The sequence below is a fragment of the Sinocyclocheilus rhinocerous genome, unplaced genomic scaffold (genome assembly GCF_001515625.1).
Source record: "Sinocyclocheilus rhinocerous isolate Xijiao unplaced genomic scaffold, SAMN03320098_v1.1 scaffold2749, whole genome shotgun sequence".
NCBI classification, from domain to species: Eukaryota; Metazoa; Chordata; class Actinopteri; order Cypriniformes; family Cyprinidae; genus Sinocyclocheilus; species Sinocyclocheilus rhinocerous.
Window position 1 is genome coordinate 88,420 of NW_015626398.1, and position 22,507 is coordinate 110,926.

General features: G+C 36.5%; 2 protein-coding genes and 1 long non-coding RNA gene across 3 annotated transcripts in view; 2 read left to right on the forward strand and 1 right to left on the reverse strand.

The window, feature by feature from the left end:
• Positions 1-655, reverse strand: part of LOC107714607 (uncharacterized) — a 13,037-nt gene extending 12,382 nt beyond the window's left edge. The window contains exon 1 of the long non-coding RNA XR_001636994.1: positions 644-655. This is a non-coding gene — a long non-coding RNA (uncharacterized LOC107714607). The remainder of the gene's footprint in view (positions 1-643) is intronic.
• A 3,375-nt stretch (positions 656-4,030) lies between these two features.
• ccn1l2 (cellular communication network factor 1, like 2) lies at positions 4,031-10,488 on the forward strand. Its single transcript, XM_016520458.1, has 5 exons — positions 4,031-4,301; positions 5,558-5,737; positions 7,383-7,707; positions 7,985-8,184; positions 9,456-10,488. The coding sequence occupies exons 1-5, from the start codon at positions 4,221-4,223 to the stop codon at positions 9,759-9,761; spliced, it is 1,092 nt and encodes a 363-aa protein (XP_016375944.1). The 5' UTR covers positions 4,031-4,220; the 3' UTR covers positions 9,762-10,488.
• A 4,427-nt stretch (positions 10,489-14,915) lies between these two features.
• Positions 14,916-20,245, forward strand: LOC107714563 (LIM domain transcription factor LMO4). Its single transcript, XM_016520435.1, has 5 exons — positions 14,916-15,167; positions 16,313-16,535; positions 18,653-18,749; positions 19,432-19,581; positions 19,700-20,245. Exons 2-5 carry the CDS (start codon positions 16,321-16,323, stop codon positions 19,706-19,708), a joined length of 471 nt encoding a protein of 156 aa, XP_016375921.1. The 5' UTR covers positions 14,916-15,167; positions 16,313-16,320; the 3' UTR covers positions 19,709-20,245.
• Positions 20,246-22,507: the final 2,262 nt, after the last annotated feature.

Here is a 22,507-nt window from a genome sequence, read left to right on the forward strand (position 1 = left end):
ATTTGTTTATTTTGAATACGCGCCCTCTAGCGGCGAAAATTACATATTGTGCCTTTAAAGTCCACTATATGGAGAAAAAGCCAGGAATGTTTTCCTCAAAAACCTTAATTTCTTTTCGACAGAAGAAAGAAAGACATGATCATCTTAGATGATATGGGGGTGAGTAAATTATCAGGAAATTTTTATTCTGGAAGTGAACTAATCCTTTAATGCACTGTACGTAGATGTTTTCTTAAGAACTTGACAATGAAGACAATGCATTATTTGGTGTATATAACCTTGTCCACTTGACCTCTGCTTTGGAAATGTTTGTCTGGTCCAGTAACAATGGCTGGGATTGGGCCAGACTGTCTAATAGCAAGTGTTCATAACACCCTCCCTCTCTCACCCTCGTTTTAATGACCTCTTCTCTCCGTCGTCATTCAGAGTGAGAGGGCCAGTGCACATATCCTGCTTTTGTGGGACAGGAATCTCTGGAATTCTGGCCATCCCCTTCGCTTTCCCTTCTTCTTCTTCTTCTCTCCAGGTTGATATGTGGCTCTCCCAAATAGTGTAAGAATTACTACTGAGCTGACCGTCCTTTCTTGTGATTCCTATGTCTGGGTATTTGCGTAAAGGGTTGCGTGTGAGGTGCATACCACACACACATACACACAGATGCACACTCACACCGTCAGTGCTGAAATCCTCCTGCTCTGAAATGTCTTTATGCATTCTCTCTCACACACACACACACACACACACCTGTTGCCCTCCTACCTGCAGATCATGTTTGGCTTCACTCCTCACTTGTCTGTCAAAGTTACTCGCTCACATTTCTCATCCTCTCATATGAGTCATTCCACAGTATCCAGACTCCCATGCACCGTGCTGAATTCAGGAGGAGATTTGTGTGTGTAATTTAATCAGTTTTAGTAACATCTGATGCAAAACACCTGTTCAGTGTTTCACTGCAAGGCGAAATTTTGTTTCCATAACAAAATAGTGGATAGAAAACATACAAAATAGACATTTAGTTATTTATTTTTATTACATTTTATCTATTTGCATCTGTAGATTTGAATTATAAAGCATATCTATATCAGCCGTTTTCTCAAAATGAGTTTTTTTCCATATAATTTTTTTCCCCAGTAGCAATTACATACACAAAACTTGTTATTTATATCTATATTCTGATTTTTTACATATATACAGAGAAAGGTTTGTTCATATAACATTTGCCTGATTTATATAACATTTTTTTCCTAATAATGGTTATTTATTTTTCTATTTCTATTTTCTATATGGAGTGATAAAAAGAGATATCCAAATCTGTAAAGCCCTTTAAACTGTAATATGTCAACAAAATCAAACAAAAATATTGAACCTGGCTTTATCCCATGTTCATATTTCTGTTATGGAAATATATGCAAATGAATGCATTTTTAATGAGAGAATGCCTCATTTGCATATTTAAACATTACATTTCTGAAAACGTATTTTGTCTTAATGTTCTGTGATTAATCAAACTGGGAAATATGGTTTGTCTGTTGGTTTAAAATGTTTACCTGTGGTGTCATTTTTAGTTAGTACTAAACATAAAAAAAAAACAATAATGTCAGTACTTGTCAGTATTTTTGGTATTCCTCAGATTTGATTGTCTGAGTGGCCTGCATCTGAAATCAAATACATTCCTACTATATAGTATGTGACAAACAGTACGCCAAAAGAGTAGTATGTACGAATTCATAGTATTTGAAAAACAGTAGTAAAAAAGTACCTAGATGACCCTCCGGTGAGATTCTGAAGTGTGCATTCAATGGACACTTTACTATCTCATGAGGCCATAGCACATTTATGAATGGTAGTGAAGTAACATAGTTGTTACTGGTAGGTCACGTGATAGTTACAACATGGTGGATGTAGTACGTCCGAATATTATATAGACATACTTTTTTTAACGGTTCAAATTCAAATGTAGCACTTATTCAGACAGTACACCACTGCACCCGAAATCACATACTTCCCTACTATATAGCATGGGAAAAACAATTCATTTAAAATACTGATTCATTTAGAAATAAAAAAAATAGTGAATGAGTCATTGTATCATTCACTCAACCAATTCATTCAAACATGAGAATTTGTTCAGTAAGGAACACCATTACTGTGTTGCATGGCAATGTTAAAGTCTGCTTCTGCCTTGACTTTGTTTGGAAATATGTGAAGAAAACATTTCAGAGTAAAAATATAAGTAACTGGCCATTCTGTGTCCAAAATGTAAGTTACTTAATATTAACTGTTGCATAAAAGCTGTATCACTGTCTAAAGCTATATCAGCGCCATAGCAGGATTTTGCTGTTACTCTTGATTAAATATCACAGCCTCTCAGATTTATTACATAAATAATCTATTCATCTATCTGAAAATGCAATTACATCAAAGACTGCTGTGACAGTACAGAGGACAGAACTGTATAATTTATTTATTTGTGTTTATTGCATTATGATATATCGTGCATATTTACAGCTACTTTATAATATTTCAAATTGATTTGATAGGTAAACAGCCATAACTGTTAAAATGTGTTTATGTGTTTATGTATGGTAAAGATAATAAAGATATGCATGAATACAAATAAAGGTTCCAAAAGGGGGGTTTCATGCCATTCGGTTTTCCACAGAACCTTTCAGTGAACAGTTCTTAAAAGAACCATATTTTCTCTAGTGAAGAACATTTTAAAAATCGAAATAAACTTTTTCTGCAAAAGAATCTTTCGTGTAATGGAAAGGTTCCATGGATGTTAAATGTTCTTCATGGAACCAGATGCCTTTCATTTTAAAAGTGTACAATTCATATGGGTTGCTCAGATAATGTATTCTCGGAAGAATCTGAAAAAATATATTTGAGTTCATTTTGAAATCTTGACAAATATCTTGACAAATCTGAGCACAGTTTTGAGACATTGTTGAGATGTCTTCTTAAACTCTGTAGAAGACGTGAGATTACTAGGATTTTTTCTCTCAGGAGAAAAGACTGAAAAGCACAAGACTTACTGCAAATCTTTCTTTGTTCTCTGTTTAATCTTATTGTTGTGGAGGTTATTCCTAACACTTTAGATTAAAAAAACAAAAACATATATTATTATAAAAATTCAAATTTGAATCAGGTGTGTCATTCCAAGAAAAATCAGCACAAATTGTGACTGCCTGAAAGTTGTTACATGAGTTATATGAAAGCAGTCTCTGGAGGTCAGACACTGGAGATCTTACTCCCTTCCCATGTTTCTCTTCCTGGGTTTCATAACACAAACCTGTGGCCCAGTAGAGAGCTCTTCCTGCAACTGAAAAGAAAACACTTTTCATGTCCTTACAAGATGACAATGAGAATGTTTCGATTTTCCTACAAAAACACTGGAACCTGTGTGAACGGCCGGAGTTTCCTGAATGTGGCCGCTGGTAGGAAACGGTTAGAGGAAGTGAGAAAGCGCAACAGGAAGCGCTCGGTGTGCGAGGATAGTAGAAAGTGTTTCGTGTGTTCATGTATGAGTGGGAAGCGTGTGTGAGAGCTGAGTTGTTTATGGAGATTTTCCTTTGCATCTGCATCAGGACTTCTCATCCAAACGGAAAACGGCTGGAGTTCCCTTCTCAATTGTTCCACTATTATGACGATGTTTTTATGCGCTCCAGGGCGGCGGCTTGCGTAACACACAACAAACGGCCAATTAAACTGTGTGGTCAGGTGAACACCCTGCTTGAGCGCGTTTGTTAGCTCTGTATTAAGTGTCTCTGTGGTTTTGTTTCATATAACTGTCATTTGTAATCCACACTACTTATTTTGGCAGTCTCGTTGTGCAGTTTTGCATTCACACCCTGCTCCCTAGAGCTCCAGCAACACAAATAATAAGGGATCCCCTCATTATGAAGACACACTCCCACTGCTCCGATTCATGCTGATGTCAGAGACGAGCTCTCTCTCTCTCTCTCTCTCTCTCTCGCTTTATAAGGTGACCTGACTCTTTGGAAATGCTCTGACAAGGCATCTGCATTTGAGTCTTGCTACTGCTTTAGTTTAGTAACTAGTCTGACTGATGCACTTTGTAACTGGACTAGCTTTGGAAAATTTGCCCTCTGAGGTCTTTGGAGTCATTTAGAATAAAAGTGGATAAACCTGCTTTTGCACTGGGGATTTTTACTTGTTTTTCCACGTTGGGATTCTTTTTTTTTTTTTAAAGTTTGGAAATGTGTTCTGGAGAGAATCAGAGGACTCTGGCTGCTATTTGCACCGTATTGATGTTTGTTGTATGTTCAGCTGAAGGAGAGGTGAGTAGATTTGAGCCAGTGTGTTGTACACATGTAACTTAGACATTGCAGAAGAAGCCTCTTCATGTTTGAAGGCTGTGCAGGACTACATTTTCTCCTTCCTTACAAACATTCTATTGTTGTTGTACTCGGATACTTCCTAATGCTAATTTCTCTTTATTGAGCATACAACATTTTGAAATAATGGAACCAGGTGTTTGTTTGATTTCAGCTCAAGTCATCTGATTTATTCTATTCTCATAACTGTTAATGAAGCAAACTGATATTGTTTTCTTGACATATGAAGATTAAAAAAAAAACGTTTTATAAATGTGTTTAATGTGGTAACAGCTAAATGTTGTGTGATTAAATTTATTTTTAATTTATATAGAAAAATAAATGTTAAAGATCAAAATATCCACTACTGTTCAAAACGTTTGTGTCAGAAAGGCAAGAAGTTAATACTTTTATTCAGCAAGGATGCATTAAATTGGTCAAAAGTGACAGTAAAGGCATTTATAAAGTTACACAATATTTTAATTTTAAATAAATGCTGTTCTTTTGAGCGTACTGTGTATCAGAGAATATTGAAAAAATGTATCACAGTCTAAACAAAAATATTAAGCAGCATAACATTTTCAGAAATGTTTCTAGAGCAGCACATCAGCATATTAGAATGATTTCTGAAGGATCTGAAGATTGAAGTAATGATGCTGAAAATTCAACTTTACATCACAGAAATAAATTAAATTTTTAAATAAATTAAAATAGACACCAGTTATTTTAATGTATTAAATATTTTTTATAATATTACTGTTTTCACTGTATTTTGAGTACTTAATTGCAGCTTTGGTGAGTATAAGACACTTTTATTTAAAAATATGTGTGAAATACATTTATTTTTAATGAGTTTTTATTTTTAATTTGAACATTTTACTTAAATATTTCAATTTTATAAACATGACCTTTTGACCATAGGTTGCATCAAGAAAGTATTTGTTTATGGAGATCACATCAGGTAGAAATAGCTCCTAATGGTAACAACGGCACAGTTTATCTTACAGTGTATATTTATGATTCAATTCTACAGTCACATTTCAAACACAGACACCTAAATGAGTGTATTATATAAGCACAGCCGAACCCACTCATACAAACTTACAAAAACATTGGCCTGACAACTCCTACACTGTCATCTCAGAGAAAGCCTTTCATTTCTGGCTGCTGGCCTTATGTAATGAAGCTGTGTGCTCGTCTCTCATCTGCTGTTCCTGCAGGTGTCCAGAGGCTGTTCCCGTTCCTGCTCCTGCCCCCCGTCTCCACCCTCCTGTCCGCTCGGAGTGAGCTGGGTGCTGGATGAGTGCGGCTGCTGTAAGGTGTGCGCCCAACAGTTCAACCAGGACTGCGGCCCTGACCGACCCTGTGACCACATCAAGGGCCTGCGCTGCCACCTAGGGGCCGGAATTATTAGAACACCTGACGGATCTGAAAATATTGACCTTTTTTCTGTCCAAAAGATGATTTCATTTCATAATGTTCATGAAAAATGCAGAGGGTTGCTCTGAGCACAACAAATATCAGATGAAGTGAGTCCTACAGTTTTTATCCACTTTTAACTTTAATATTTGGTATGTCCAGCTTTTGCAGAAATTACAGCAGCACATCTTTCTGGCATAGTGTCAATATATTTCCTGAGAACTTCAACACTAATGTTATCCCATGACTTCTACAAAACTCAAGCCAAAGGTATTCCTTTGAATGTACGATAAATCTGTCCAGTTTATTTTCCATCTCGCCCCAAATTTGCTCGATGGGGTTGAGGTCTGGACTTTGAGGAGGCCAGTCAATCATTTTCAATATTTCAGCAGATTCCTTCCGTCGCAGGTAGTTTGTTTTATGGGTATTGTAATGGCCAATTCAACAAAAACAACTGAAACCTCTTAAATATGCCAAGTGTTAATAATTTAACACTAACGCTAATAATTTTGGCCACCACTGTCTATACTTAGTCTATACTTATACTTACATGTACTTAGTCTCTTAATTTACTTCTTCCTCATTTATAAAATAGAAAGGATAAACTATAGGGTAACTTCTGCTCTATAATAGATGAATAAAAAATTATGTAATATGTGTTAAAATGCGGGAATTTCCACTGCAAACTGACCTAAGAAGATTAAAAAATTGCTGTAGGTGTTTGTTTTAAAAATGTGACTAAATAAATAAATAAATAGCAAAGATGTCAAAATTTGTTTGACTTTTTAAATATTTTTAAAATATTTATAAATATATAATCTGTAGTTGTATTTGCCAGAACTGCAGTTGACATTACAAATTTTATGAATTTGACACTTCTTTGAAGAATTTAAAATATGAAACAGTTTATTTATTTTTATTTATATAAACTTAGTTAATTATCTGCTAGCTATAGGGTAACTCTATTATACATTTATAAGAAATTATATGTTATATAATATTATTAAATTACCATAATCAAATAAACTTTATAAATGTATAATTTATTTATAAAATATTGTATAATCAGGGAATTTGACCTGTTTGGTTGTAAAATTTGTAATGAATGAATGAGTAAATGAATAAATAAATAAACAAAGGAACAAACAAAAGTAAAGAATCGCTGTCCCCAATACATATGCCATTACATTAATGCCAAACATTGTAGAGAAGAACTTTTCTAAAAATATAAATATATAATCTGTATATGGTTGCCATTTTTTGTTTAAAATAAGATCAAATGTATTTATTTTTATTTGTATGAATCCAAAGGTATTTTTTAGTCCAAGGACTTTTCAAGTTTTACTCAAAATGGGTAACAATTTATTTGATGTGTCCTTGTTACATGTATTTGTATTTACTATAGTAATAAGAGTAAATAATGCTTAGGTACAAGAACTAACACTAAACCAAACCCTAATCCTAACCGTATTCGTCTTATTACACTGTAACAAGGACACATTCAAATAAAGTGTGACTCAAAAGTGATTAGATTACTTGTTAAATTTGTTATTTGTTAAATAGTCACTTTAGTGCTCCATCTCTGGCTCTTGACAGTCCTGATGTTTGTTGTGTGTCTCAGCTGAGGCTCAGGGCCGTCCGTGTGAGTTTGCTGGCCGTGTGTATCAGCATGGAGAGGATTTCCAGCCCAGCTGTCAGCACCAGTGCAGCTGTATGGATGGTGTGGTGGGCTGTATGCCGCTGTGTCCCCACAACATCCCTCTGCCCCGCAGACACTGCGCCAACCCACGTCTGGAGACGCCGCCGGGACGCTGCTGTGAGGAGTGGCTGTGTGACGATGATAACAGCATCAGGGAAGACCCACCGGACCCCCATCACACCCCATCCAACCACATCAGCAAACTCACACAGAGCCCTAACAGCGTCCTGTCCCGGAGGAGCTCCTTTCAAGGTATTCCTATTATATATTTGATATATTATATATTGTGACAGTGTTATTTTAGTATCTATTATTGTTCTTATTAATGAGTGAGGTGTTTAAAGGCTGTTAAGATGAACATTTGTTTATAATCAGCTATTACATTAACTAGTCAATTTTTTGAAATATCATTTTAAATGAGACTTGGGGTTGGGTTCTTTTGACCAGTATGCAACTGCCTAATAACCACCCAGAACACCCGAGTAACCACCATGGTGAAATGTGTTCTTCATGGCTTCTCATTCTGCAGAGTGGGCGTCCCTGCCAGTGTCTCGGGTTCCCTTCCCATCATCCGAATGTTTCCCACAGACCACCGACTGGTCCGGATGTTCTGCTTCCTGCGGGTTTGGCATCTCGAGTCGTGTGACCAATAGTAATGCCCAGTGCAAGCTTGTTAGAGAGACTCGCCTTTGCCAGATCAGGGAGTGTGACATCACTCCAGCTATGAAGGTGAGATGCTGTAGTGAAATGAGCGGGTTACACTTTATTTCAACAGTGGCGGCTCGTCGGGGGAGGCACCGCTTCCCCATAATTTTGAGGTGAAAATGGGAGGAGGACGATTTAATGTTAATAAAATTCACAATTCATTTCAGTTCAGTTTTAAAACCCACGAGCCGCCACTGTTTTCAATAGTCAATTTTAGACATTCTACTAACTATAAATAACTTTGCAACTACATGTCATCTAAACAGTGTTGGGGGTAATACATTACAAGTAATGTGTTACGTAATCAGATCTTTTTTCAAGTAACTAGTAAATTAATGCATTACTTTTAAAGGGCGCCTATTATGCAAAATCCACTTTTACATCGTGTTTGGACATAAATGTGTGTTGGCAGTGTGTGAACACAACTACCCAAACAATGATAAAAATCCACCCGCTCCTTATTACCATATCAGTCTCACTAGGCCTGCCGTTTTGATTCTCTAAGCGATGTGACATCGCATTGTACCTGCATTACCATAGTTTCCGCCCTCAGCAGTTATACGCTGTCTTTTTTCAAATAAGTAATGCAAGTTACTTTGTCTTCTCATTTATTCAATGACAGCTCTCCTGTCCGTGTTGAAAGAAATTGAGAGTGATAAGCCTGAGGCTTATTAATGCGCAGCCTGAGGCTAATTAATTACACTTTAGGTGCATGTGAAAGGGTCCTTACAGTTGCCAAAAATATAACTTTTGGGTTGTTTGTTACTAAAAAACAAACAAGCAAGGCCAGTAACAAAAAGTAACGCAAAGGTAACGTAATGCATTACTTTCCATAAAAAGTAACTTAGTAACACAATTAGTTACGGTTACACTTTATTTTAAGGTGTCCTTGTTACAGTGAAATTATACATTTAAGTACTGAGTAGCCTAATCTACTTACTATATGGTTAGGGTCAGGATTACTTGCAATTATGCATAATTTATTGTTATAATAGTAAGTGCATGTAGCTAACGTGTAACAAGGACAAATTAAAATAAAGTGTTACCTTAGTTACTTTAACAATTAGTTACTTTTTTAGTAACGCAATATTGTAGCACATTACTTTTAAAAGTAACTTTCCCCAATACTGGTTGCAACTGTTCAATAAACAAGAAGTTAATATTAAGTAGCTTGTGTTTCAGCCAAATTTGGCCAGTTGCTTCATATATTTAAATTAACATTGTTCCAGAAGAAGCCAAAGGCTCAAGCTTATCACTCATATAAATGATATCTTGTTGCTTTTTATGTCATGTAGAAAGGAAAGACGTGCAGGCAAACGGTGAGGTCTCGGGAACCGGAGCAGATCACGTTCGCCGGCTGCTCTACGGCTCGCCGCTACCGGCCTCGTACCTGTGGCTCGTGTGTGGACGGCAGGTGCTGTCAGCCGTCCTCATCCCGCACGGTGCGCCTGCGCTTCCGCTGCCCGGACGGCGAGAACATCACGCGTAACGTCATGTGGATCCAGCGCTGCCGCTGCAGCAAGAGCTTCTGCGGGGTTCAGAGAGAGCGATCCTCACCCGCCGTCAGCCTTCACAACGACATACACACCTTCTCTCACTGAACACACACTCACACACAACGCGCCATCACTCCATAATGGCTAAAACTCACTTTTCACTCTCAAAGGACGTTCCAAAACAGTTTCCTGAACTATAGAATAGTAAACTGTACTAGACTGTATATCGTTTTTGCACTTTATGTGTTCCTCCTTTGCTTTGACCTACAGGCCCTGATTCTCATGAAAACATGTCCAGGTCACTTTTCTTGAGGATTTGTCAGAAGGCATTGTTAACTGTTGTTAGCCCATCTTTCTGCTTTTATTTATTCTGTTATTTTTTAATCTGAAGTGCTGATTGTATCTTGAAGGATTTATTTGGCATCAGATGAATGACTTCCTGTCACTCGATGGGTAAGAGAATGCACTAGTAATGAGGGCAGTGAGGTATTACCTGATTAAGGGATAAAAGGAAGACTTTTTCAAATATTTTTTTTCGGCCCATTCTTCACACTGAGTTTTTACTCATATATATTAAGGTGTACAGCAATTTTCATGAGTTAATGTGTGGAGGAAAGCAGGATAGAGATGTGTTTTAGCACAGATGAGTGTGAGCGGATGGCTGGAGACTTGCTTTGTCTTTTGTACCGTGTACAGGCTTCACTATAGGTGGAGTGACTCTTTGAGACTGCTTCATTTTTCGGGGCATGCTTTAAATTCTAGATGCTCTCTTGTATCGAAGTGAACGACTATTTGTATAGTTAAGATATTGAATATAAATGACTTTGCTGACGAGTTTGTTACAAAAAATAAAAACTTTTCAAATGCTTGTTTGTGTTGTTTGTAACTTTGCTCTCAAGAAAACTTCTAAGGGGGCCGCAGGATGACTTACATTATGTTAAATTGAATTAACTTAATTAAAATGTAAAAACAAAACTTAAAATTACATAATTTTTTAAAAATTGCACTGCTGAACAACTGTTGTTTTACTTAAAGAACATACTGAGCAAAGTCTGATGACAAACTTTGATGTTGACTTTTAGGTTTCATTACCAGAAAGACAAATGAAGACAGGAAAACAAATGAAATCTCAGACAGACCATCATCATACCCCTTCAGGCCACATTTGATTGTATTAAAAAAACATATCAAACTAGTTCAGACCCCAATTTACCTCTTCAGACCCAATTAGGCTTCATAAAATCACTACTAAGAAATTGCACATTTCTAGCATGTTTCCAACAGTATTTCTTAACAAGTGTTGTAAGGCAATTTAACATGTTATTTTGTGTTATTAGCATGAGTTAATGTGTTTTACAACATGTCCAATGAAATTGGCAAAGAAAGCTCTATCTACTTTTAATAGTGTAGTGATGCGTAGAACAGCGCACACAAGTCACAAGTCTTTTTCAAGTCAAATCCGCATGACCCACTTGAACTTATGAAATCTGCGTTGAAATCTTTCACCCGCATGTGTAATTCATGATTGCATGGATTCCTATTGAAATGACTGGATTTTGTCTGTGAAAATTAGTCAAAAACATTAAGTCACATTAGCAAAATAAATACCATGGTTAAATTATGGTTAGTGTGGAAAAATTATGGTTAATTCGTAGTAGGCTAACCATGTTTTGTTTTTTTTGTAGTAAAACCATGGTTAATTTTCATAAGGGATTTTAGCACATTGCTAGCATGTCAAGTTTTTAACAGTTAACTTTATGCTTCTAGCAAGTTGTTAGCACACTGCTAGCATGTTCTTCACATAGGCTATCTTAGCATGTTGCTAGCATGTTTTAGCCCGTTTTTAAACACACTGCTAATTTTAATATGCTTTTAGCATGTTGTAGCATGTTGTTAGCACACTGTTAGCATGTACAGTGCAGAGCAAGGTTTTCAGTGAATCACAGCTTGAATTTCTTATACGGTTTCAGAAGACTTGCTTTTTTATGTATTTTTTTTGTTGTTGAAAAATTCAACAATGTGAACATTTACTCGTCTGGAGTAAATAAAAACAGGACTTTCTTTTTTTTTTTGGACTATCCCTTTAAACTTGCACTTTATAACCATGTTTTGTTTTTTTTTGTAGTAAAACCATGGTTAATTTTCATAAGGGATTTTAGCACATTGCTAGCATGTCAAAACAAGTTTTTAACAGTTAACTTTATGCTTCTAGCAAGTTGTTAGCACACTGCTAGCATGTTCTTCACATAGGCTATCTTAGCATGTTGCTAGCATGTTTTAGCCCGTTTTTAAACACACTGCTAATTTTAATATGCTTTTAGCATGTTGTAGCATGTTGTTAGCACACTGTTAGCATGTACAGTGCAGAGCAAGGTTTTCAGTGAATCACAGCTTGAATTTCTTATACGGTTTCAGAAGACTTGCTTTTTTATGTATTTTTTTTGTTGTTGAAAAATTCAACAATGTGAACATTTACTCGTCTGGAGTAAATAAAAACAGGACTTTCTTTTTTTTTTTGGACTATCCCTTTAAACTTGCACTTTATGTATGCATCTGAGAGAAAGAGACAGAGAGAATGGCTGGCAATTGAGGTCCCAGCACAATTTCTTGGCTTTACAGTACAAACATCACAGTCGGCTCTCAAATTCCACACTCTCCTCTGCCAATCTGTTCTTCCTCCATATATACATATAACACTTGATCAGCTCTTTATGCGGTTTAGAAGATCACTAAAACCCAAACCTCAACCACAGTAAGTCTGAAAATGCTTGCTTAATTAGAAGTCAGTGCTGTAATGAGGCAGCCACATCAGCCATGTAAAATACTTCAATACTTCAAGAAACATCAGTAGCCTATCACTGGTCTAAAAAATGTAAAGTTGCCTTCAAGGATATATGGACAATGATTTTTAAGTATATGTTATAAAATTAAAGTTAAAGAAGGTTCATAGAACTGCTTGCCATTGCCAGGGACAAGTTAACGTCATCACTGATGTAAAAATGTGCCAGTTTCTGAGATGTTTGCTCTATATGGGCCTCACAGATCCCCAAAAGACAACTTGTTTGCCAAGTCGGAGTAATTGTTCTAGTTCAATTGTGTGCGGGCTGCCTTTGTAAACTTTAAGACGTGTCCCTTGACAACAACAATCACCCAACAAAGAGAAAAGACTCTATAGTAGTACAATAGTATAAAACAGCAATGTATGGAGCTTTGGGTTTAAACTAAAGTGTCATGTGACACAGTAATGGATTCATACATTAGCAGACAGTTTCCATGAATAGGTAACAAAATAGCAGTTGAATCTTTTAAAAATTCAGAGAAAAGAGCTTAACCTTCAGAAAGTGTTGTTTGTTCACCCCAGGTGGTCAAATTACATGGTTTATGATATCTGTATGTTACATTTATTTTATATTTACAACAGGGTGTTACCCTATTGTATTTTTAAAGAATGTTCCATTTAAAACATAAAAATGTTTATTGCAGAATATAGGACACACAAAACTTGAGCCAGTGTTGTTATTAGTAACTAAAACGAATTGTTTTTATTAATTGAAATAAAGCTGCACTAAACTTGGGATAAATATATATTGGCAGAGCTGCTGATTAAACTAGGCTAAAGAAAATTATGTTGAAGAACTACAAATACTAAAACTAAAGCTGGGAAAAATGAAAGCTAAATAGAAATGTTTCAAAAAGTAAGAAACTTACTAATACTTTAATTAAAATAAAAACTGAAATTAAAACTAAAAGCTTATTCAAAAAATTTAATATTTTATAAAGGATAAATATAATATATGACATATTATTTATATATTATAAATATAATAGTATATAAATAATGCTTTAAAAAACACTGCTTGGGTACACAGTTAAATATTAAATTTTTGGTCACTGGAATAACAGGAGAATCTGTGGTGCATAATTTCTGTTCAGTCCAGTGGGAAGCTCCAGCTGCAGAGAGTGAATGAAAGAGGAAGGCCAGGATGATCCAGGTCTGCTGCAGGCTAACAGCGAGATGTGAGGTTCAACACGGATCCGACAGAGGAACTGGAAGTATGTCCAAAACCAGAACAGAAGGCCACAGGGTTTAAAGGCTAGCACACATGCATTTAACTTTCACAACAATAAATAAAACCTGCACCTTCAGGTTAGTTAGCTACAGTGTGCATATTGATACTTAAACAGGAAAAACGTACAAGTGCATCTCAATAAATTAGAATGTCGTGGAAAAGTTCATTTATTTCAGTAATTCAACTCAAATTGTGAAACTCGTGTATTAAATAAATTCAATGCACACAGACTGAAGTAGTTTTGGTTCTTTTAATTGTGTGGGTTTTTGTTAAATGTGAGCCAAAATCATCACAATTAAAAGAACCAAAACTACTTCAGTCTGTGTGCACTGAATTTATTTAATACACGAGTTTCACAATTTGAGTTGAATTACTGAAATAAATGAACTTTTCCACGACATTCTAATTTATTGAGATGCACCTGTAATTAATATCAGATCAAACTTGGATCCATTAAGGCTTGGTGGAGCAGTAGGAAGAAAAAAAAAGGGAAAAAAGTGTAAAATGCTGAAATAATGTTTTTGCAGATGAGTCCTCGGTTCGTCTGCTTTAGATTTGATACTATTGTTTTATATATGTTTTAGTTGTTCTATGTTAATGTTATATTGTTATATAGGAGGACATCGATTGGGGTAATAAAGCAACTTTTTTTTTTTTTTACCCCAATCGAAGTCCTTTAAAAACAAATGTCCAGCATAAATGTCAAGGACCACTTGGTGACGCAACGCGTCTTGACGTAAAATAATCTCTGGATTATTTTTAAACCGATTCTTGGAAACGAACCGCTCAAAAGAATCGTTTGCGTCTGCATTTTCAAAATGAGTTCTTCAACTTTAGTTGCATGTGAGTTTGTCCTTAAGGAGAATAAATATGCGCACAACTTTACTGTAACGTTTTCTTTATTACAGTGAATTTTCACAAGGGTTACTTTATAAATATCCATGTTATCTGTTTTGTTTGAGAATAAAGATCGATTATCCGGTTTATATTTTTATAAATAAATGTAATATGCAATATGTCTAATTTGCGTGATTTAATAGCCTATTCGTGACGGACAAATATTTATTAGGCTTATATTGATTATGTTATAAGCCACGCCCCGAAGGTGAAGTGTACCGCTCTGTTACGTCACGCCTATGATAATAAAAAGCCCCGCGACGCCTCCGTCTGTCAGTGAGCTTCACTCGATGCTCGTCTGCTCGATGAAACATCTCACGGAATAAAGTCCACTCTCTCGAGGTCTTCTTTTGGAGCGCTGCACAATGCAACGGAACCAGTAACTATTCCCTGTCCAGCGAAGCGACGCTAATTAAACCGTGTTGCTGGTTACTGTACAATGTGGGCGTGAAGAGGAGGACCGTCAAAAGAGCGCGAGTCTCGAGGTGGATAACTTCGACTTTATACAGTGTAACAACTCACGGGAGGATCGAAGCTCTTCAAGGTGAGTCGCATTCTGTACAGTCACATATGAGACATTTTGGTGGATTTAATAGGTATTTGCACTATAAATTCAAATTGACAAAGTTTCAATGTATGAGCTGAGAATTTAAAGTTTAGAGTGCACTGTGGATTCATCAAGGCATGTTCTGTATTGTAATGCTGCTTCTGTGCTGATGCAATAGATTTCAAATATTCTTACATGTTAGTTATTTAAGATAGATAAACAAATAAAAGAAAATGTGTATGTACAAAAGTGAATTTTATATACATAGAAAGCATATTAAATGCAATTAAAGTATCTATTTTAATGTTTCAAATAACTTTTGTGAAACTAACATTTCAAAACAGGGGTGAAATAATGTTACGTTGTCATTAAGCGTAACAGATGTGGTTATGCAAAAATTAAACCGAATACTTATTGTTACCTTATATAGGAGAAAGTGAACATACTAAACCTAGTGGTTTAAAGGGTAAAGATTTAATTATTACAGTTAATTAGTTTTTTGGAGTTTTTTTAGTGATTCTTCTTTGCCTGACAAGATTTTTGGGTATTCTTACACTAAGTGGCATTGCAGTGGAAATCATATAAAACAATGAAGTGTTAAAAAAAAACTATAAAAAAAACTGTGTTAAGTACGGTTTATTCTGGACCTTGTCTGCTTGTTGAGTTTTTTTTTATTGCTTGCTTATGGAAAATATTGATTGTTTTATCACAAGACCTCATATTGGGTTTTTAGATGCGTAGGATGTTAAATTAGACATTGTTTTTAATATCCAAGCTTTACTTAAATATCGAAAAACATGATGAATCATGAACTTTATTCGTGTTCAATCTTTACTTTGGCACCTTTACTTTATGTATCTTGTATATATCTCAATGTTTACCAATATCTTTGCATCACTGTAGTTTAGGATGCACTTGATGACTTGTTTATTTGGTTGCATAGCCAACAAATATTCATTTATCTGAGGTACTGAAAAGTTTAAGAACCACTGTTTTAAACTGGGAGAGCCATGTCCTCTTCATTGCACTGTGACTGCTGTACTGTTACATCTATTATAGAAAGAATTGTACATCATATATAGTATGTCATACATGGTTAGATTAAGTTCACACAGCTGGTTTTCTCATTTGCCTCCTTGCAGCCGTAGCTATGGTGAACAGCCAGGTTACAGGCGGCGCGTGTGCATCCAGGTCGTGCGCGGGCTGTGGGGGTCGTATCGCTGACCGTTTCCTGCTCTTCTCCATGGAGCGCTACTGGCACACACGCTGCCTCAAGTGCTCGTGCTGTCAGGCTCAGCTGGGAGAGATCGGGACCACCTGCTACAGCAAAGGAGGCATGATCCTCTGCAGAACAGACTACATCAGGTCAGACACACACTCCAACACCAAAGAACCTGAGACATTTAGATTCATTGTGAGAAGTGTTACAGTAGATGTATTTGATCAACTGATATTAGATGACCAAATTAATCGAGCATGATAAGTAGCTTGTTTTGAAACAGTATTTCTGTATGACCCCTCTTAGCTCAGAGGTCATGACCTTCTCAACCACATCTAGCAATTTATCATATTAACATAATCTGTTGAACTGATCTTCAACTCATTGTAGTAAAACTCTTTAACTAATTTTAATCACTAAAATGGGAAAAATGGGAAAATAAAAATAAATAAAAAAGTAGTCTAAACCCAGTTACTCTCATTTTTCCCCTTTACAAATACTAATAATTTCTAAAATTGTGTCACCCAGGGAGTAACATCATTTGGACCTTTTCTAAAACATTGTATTGAGCATAACCTTTCCACCCTGTTACCCAAGTTTTTGTGAACAAACATGTTTTTGTTTTTTAATTTAGGATCAGTTAAATGTGGTTTATCAGTTACTACAAACCAGCATTGGGTCCCAGACTAGCTGTTCCTACTGAGTTATGATTTGATTCAGCCTAAATTTTAAACCCTGTTACTTGTAACCCTGTTTACATTTTACCACATTTTTTTTTATTGGATAAGTCTGTTTGATTGTATTATCTGCTAAAATTTGATGCGTTTTAATGTTTATAGCAGAAAACACAAAAAAGCAAGATTTTAAATTGTTTAAACTATATCTTATTTTAGTAACAGGGTTGAAAATATAGAAAACAACATAAAATAATCAGAACATACAACCATTTTTGTATATTTCGTTTGATCACTTAATTTTTACTGCACTAATATAACTTCTACGCACTTAATTTCACTAATCAAGTGCTGTTTGGTGTCACTTACATATTTTAAGAAATCATTTAATTGCTCAGTGAACCATAAATTGTTCAGGTAGTCTACAAAATGTTGGAGCAAATTACAAACGGAAAAACTCATCTTACGCTCTTAAAGGGGTCATATGATGCTTTTTTTAAAGATCATTATTTTGTTATTTGGTGTAACAAGAATATGTTTACATGCTGAACAGTCAATAGCAAATACTTAAACTAATAACAAAACAGTAGCTGATTCAGAAGCGCCAGATTGTCATAGCAAAGTCAGAATTACCTCCTCTCCTAGGTTCATGAAACGGTCGTCCATAAAATGCATTGCTGTTCTGTTGTAAGTGATCTTAAAGATTCCTAAATGCATCTACTTTCGGAAGGCCAAATAAAGTGCTTTTGCTTTCGCCTAGAAACTCACAGCGTCTCCCTGACATGCTGCTTCTACACTAACTGCGGTTACTGAAACCACGCTTTCTTTCTTTGCGTGCACATTTGGGCCGCGTTATGCTAATATTTCCACATAGTGAGGTAGATATGTGGGGGCGTGTTAGAACGAGCCGTTTTAGGGGGGCGTGGCAGAGTCTTAACTTTGATAAAGAATATCTCTTTGGTTTTGAGACTTTAGTCTTTGCAACTTCAGGGATCTTATCTATGCACAATCAGCTTGTAACACTCCAAAGAGAAAGGGAAACTTGAAATCGCATCATATGACCCCTTTAAAATACCATGCATGACATGAGTTAGATTTAACAACTAGTAATGAGTGTGAAATAGGCTTTTAACTCATAGAGCCATGTTTTTTCACCTCCACATTTAGTAGTGACCACATCCGAAATCTTAATTATTATAACAAAGACGCAAGTCGATAATGAGACTGTTTGAGGCAAGAGTCTCCACAGTCATTTGCAATTCAAATAGCCTAGCCAAAGTTGTCTGAAGCTGTAGTTGTCATGCTATGCTGACAAGCATTTTGTTCTTGTGTTGATTTGCATTGGACTCCTTTGCATCCACCGAGTGCTGATGATCTCTGCAGATGCATTCTCACATGCTCCCACAGAGAACATCAGAGACGCTGCATGCTGTCTTAGATGCATCACACGGCATCAGTTAATGTTAAGCCTGTTGTGTCAACTCTGGGAGATAAGACTGCTGAAGTCATAGCTGTTCTCCTGCAATAAAGCAAAACCAGGTTCTACAACATGTTTCTTCTACTTCATTTGTGTTTTCTGTGCTTTCCAGGTTGTTTGGGCACACGGGGGCTTGCAGTGCATGTGGTCAGTCCATTCCAGCCAGTGAAATGGTCATGCGGGCACAGGGCAACGTCTACCACCTCAAGGTTGGTTATGTGAAGCACAACTATGACAGCATTGTAAAAGTTCACCCCAAAATAAACAAATACTCACCGTCATGCATTTCCAAACCTGTATTAAAAAAGTCATTTGCTTACCTTTGTGTCTTTCCAAACCTGTATGATTGACTTTCTTCTTGAAACACAAAAATATGTTTTGAAGAATGTTTTTGTCCATGCAATAAAAATCAATCCAAAATGACATTGGACACCTTTGAGTTTCATTTGTTGAGTCAAACAGGTTTGGACGACATGAGGCAAATGGCAGATTTTTCATTTTTTTGGCTGTGCTTCCCTTTAACTCGAGTGCTATATTTAATGGGTTTCTAAATAGCAGATGTTCGTTAGAGCTGAATTAAACATGTGAATCTTTATTTATTTATTTGTCATATTACAGTATTTCTTTTTCTGGGCCAAGCCTAGATATCTTACAGCTTCTCATAATAATGTTCTCCTAATGCTAACCTTGTTCAGTCTTGTTCTTTTACAATGAAACTGACCTTGGTTGCATGAGGATTAACTCATTAAAAAATAATTTTAAGCACTGAGATGAGGCAGTTAGGCCCTGACTAGCAGCTCTGCATACTTTAATAAAACACATGGCTAATAATGCAGCACTTACAACACGCCGCAGGGTCAAATTTACTCGATTCTCTCTTTTCTGTTCCAGTGCTTCTCCTGTGCAACCTGCAGAAACCAGTTGGTCCCCGGTGACCGATTCCACTATGTAAACGGCACCATATTTTGTGAACATGACCGGCCAGGAGCTGCACTCCTTAATACTCACCTGCAGAGCAACCCGGTGCTACCGGACCAGAAAGTGAGTTTTACTCTTTAAGGTCATATTACAATGTGAGTTTGGTCTTTGTCTGCAGTCCATAACTAAAGTGTTTTCAAAGAGCATAAACATGCAGTTTAACCAGTCTTGTGTCTTGTAGGTTTGCTGAAGGACTTCTTCGCCCCTTCCTATTCTTTAGTCTATATTTGGTTTACCCTCCAGTGTCTTTCTCATCACAGCTCCTGACATCCTCCAGACACTCCTCCTTTGATGCACTTACGTTTTTACAGACTTAAATGAAAAAGTGGGAGAACGAGTTTGGGCTGAGAGCGATGGAAGCATTTCTTTATATCTGACTTCATATCAAACTGTGGTGGATTCTGCAGTATCTCTCATTGTGGCTTTCTCGCCCCCTGAAAACAGAAGTGACTTCTATTTTCTCACAGGATATCCTGCCTCTCTTACATCTAACCTCAAGAGAGAAGGCTTCATCTGAAAAAGCAATGTATGCTTTTTCGAGGCAAGATGAAACTGCGTTCACAACCCGTTTTTGACATATATCCGATTTAAAAAGGATATTTAATCATGAACAAATGCATCAAGAATTGTTTGGAACTTGAAAAGTGGCCATTACATAAGAGAGACTGGTGATGTCAGGCGAAAATGGTGAAAGTTATTACATTTTGTTGAATTTTTATGACTTTTTTTTAGTTTGAAATAATGTGCACTGATAAATCATGCACACTAAAGGTGCAGTCACAACAAATTTCAGCAGTTTTGCTGTAAAAAATGTCTGTTCTCAATACTGTAGCAGTGTATTAAGCACAGCTCACACTTGAATCACTTTCAAACCATTTCCAATTGCGGTGAATTTGCGTGACCAATTCGAACATGAGTGAAGTCTTTGTAGAAACAATTTCAACCTCATGCAAAGTTGTATCCTATTGACCCTTTGCAAAGAGCTTGATTCACAGGCGATCTGACCAATCATGATGCAGAATCTGCCATCTTGTCTGACAAACATATCAGACAGGGCTGCGTTTCCCAAAAGCAACGTAAGCTTAAGTACACCATAGACCCATTGAAACCAATGGAGCTACTTAGGCTTATGATGCTTTTGGGAAACGCAGCCCAGTAGAGTAGATTAACTTCGGTGGACTCAAATTTGAATAATGGTGTGTAATTGGAATAATTGGTGTGTATTGATGTCTTTCCACGGTTGAAATAAAATACGTTCCGATGTTCATTCATGTTTATTTCATGCTTTAAATAAATATGAAAAGACGATTGGTTCACGTGCCGCTTGAACTGAGGCAATGCAGTGATCTCTCGCGACACACTAAAGAGACACAAAACGGTATTTATTGTTGTAATTTCTTTAAAAAATGACAAAATTTGAAAGCTGAGACCTTGTTTCATACCAGAAGTAACCTGCTCTGTCTTGTCTGTCAGCGCGATGTCAGTTTTCTCTTTGTCTCTTGAGTGGGTCGGACATAGCAACAGTAACTAAGGTGGGCGGGTTTTTGCGAAGGGTCAGTTGCCAAACAACTGGATTTCGCCCACAAATTTGCACCAAGAAGTAAATGTGACACACTTTAACACCAGAAAAGTGCATTTAGAAGGTAAATGGGCTTGGTTTTGATTTCATGTTGACTAACGTCAAACACAGAATATCTTCGTACATCTTTTGGACATCGTTCAGGGTGTAGAATTGTAAATATGTTTTTATACCAGTACTCTCTGTAACGGTTGAATTATCTGCTCAACATGTGATATCTATTTAAGGTGCAATTATCCAATAAATGGGAAATACAACAACCCAGCCGCCAAGAATGAATTTGTTGTCCCTTTTTGCCATCCAGATTTCACTGTTCATTGTTTATTACTGTTTTTCTGCTAGTTATTAGCTTTGCTCTCAGCGGTGCAAACCCGATTACCCAAAGCTCGGACCATTACAGAAGCAATTAAATGTGAGCGTGGAGTGTGTAAGTTCATTGTGAGTGCCGTATCTGTGCTGCTATTGCACTGGGGAGACTGAACTCTGCTCTGATCCCGTGTTTGAATTTAATAAGGACTAATCTGCAACCTAGTTAATTAAGAGGCAGTCGCTCCTTTCCGTTCGCTGCCTCAAAACAATCACACGCATTAAATGTTTACCATGTCGCAATTAAAGTACACAGCACAACTTTTTCACCCCCTTTCCCTTCCCACAACCTCCTGCCCTTGAGTAAGCCGCCTCTAAACTAGTGGGAAATTGCTCTTCTTTTAACTTTAGAGACAAGTAATTGACATTTCCACAAAAGAAAAAAATAATAAAAATAAAAACTTGTTGGAAAGATGTGACGATACGTTCTTTAAATCAGCTCCAAAAATGGCACCTTAATGCTCGTAGTTATAAAAAAGCATCCCTGATGTCGGTGTAGGTGCTGATACTGCATCAATTATTTATTTCACATTCGATTGAAACGCATCAGGCAAATTCATTACCGTATGCAAATGATCACAATTGCAATTATCTTCATATCTTGATAAGGAAATCAAAACCTCGGCACAATTTGAACCCACCGTGCCTCAACTTACACTCTGCATTCAAACCAATCAAGCTTCATCTGCATATTCCTAATTAACCACGCATATTCACATGCCAATTAGAGGGTCTGAGGGAAGAAAAAAAAAGCCTCTTAGTCAACAGGCATTATCCTTTATCAGAAAAAGTTTGCAGGTGTATGGATTGCTATGCTGCTTCTGTCATGGAAAAAGTGTTTATACTCACTAATTAATCATATTAACACATGCAAATGAGTGTAATTGCCTTTCGTTTCCATGCCTCACGCTGTGAAAAAGTGGGAAAGAGAAGAGTGTGGATATTTTTACCAGCTAACAACTAAGAACATTTAGAAACGCTTTGTTTTCCTGTCACAATTTCTGTACCTAAATATCACACGGCCGCTGTCTTCCAAACATTCAC

Coding starts and splice junctions, on each gene's coding strand:
- ccn1l2 (XM_016520458.1), top strand. CDS start 4,221: ATGTGTTCTGGAGAGAATCAGAGGACTCTGGCTGCTATTTGCACCGTA. Junction 4,302..5,557: donor TATGTTCAGCTGAAGGAGAG/GTGAGTAGATTT, acceptor CTGTTCCTGCAG/GTGTCCAGAGGCTGTTCCCG. Junction 5,738..7,382: donor GCCTGCGCTGCCACCTAGGG/GCCGGAATTATT, acceptor GTCTCAGCTGAG/GCTCAGGGCCGTCCGTGTGA.
- LOC107714563 (XM_016520435.1), top strand. CDS start 16,321: ATGGTGAACAGCCAGGTTACAGGCGGCGCGTGTGCATCCAGGTCGTGC. Junction 16,536..18,652: donor TGCAGAACAGACTACATCAG/GTCAGACACACA, acceptor TGTGCTTTCCAG/GTTGTTTGGGCACACGGGGG. Junction 18,750..19,431: donor GCAACGTCTACCACCTCAAG/GTTGGTTATGTG, acceptor TTTCTGTTCCAG/TGCTTCTCCTGTGCAACCTG.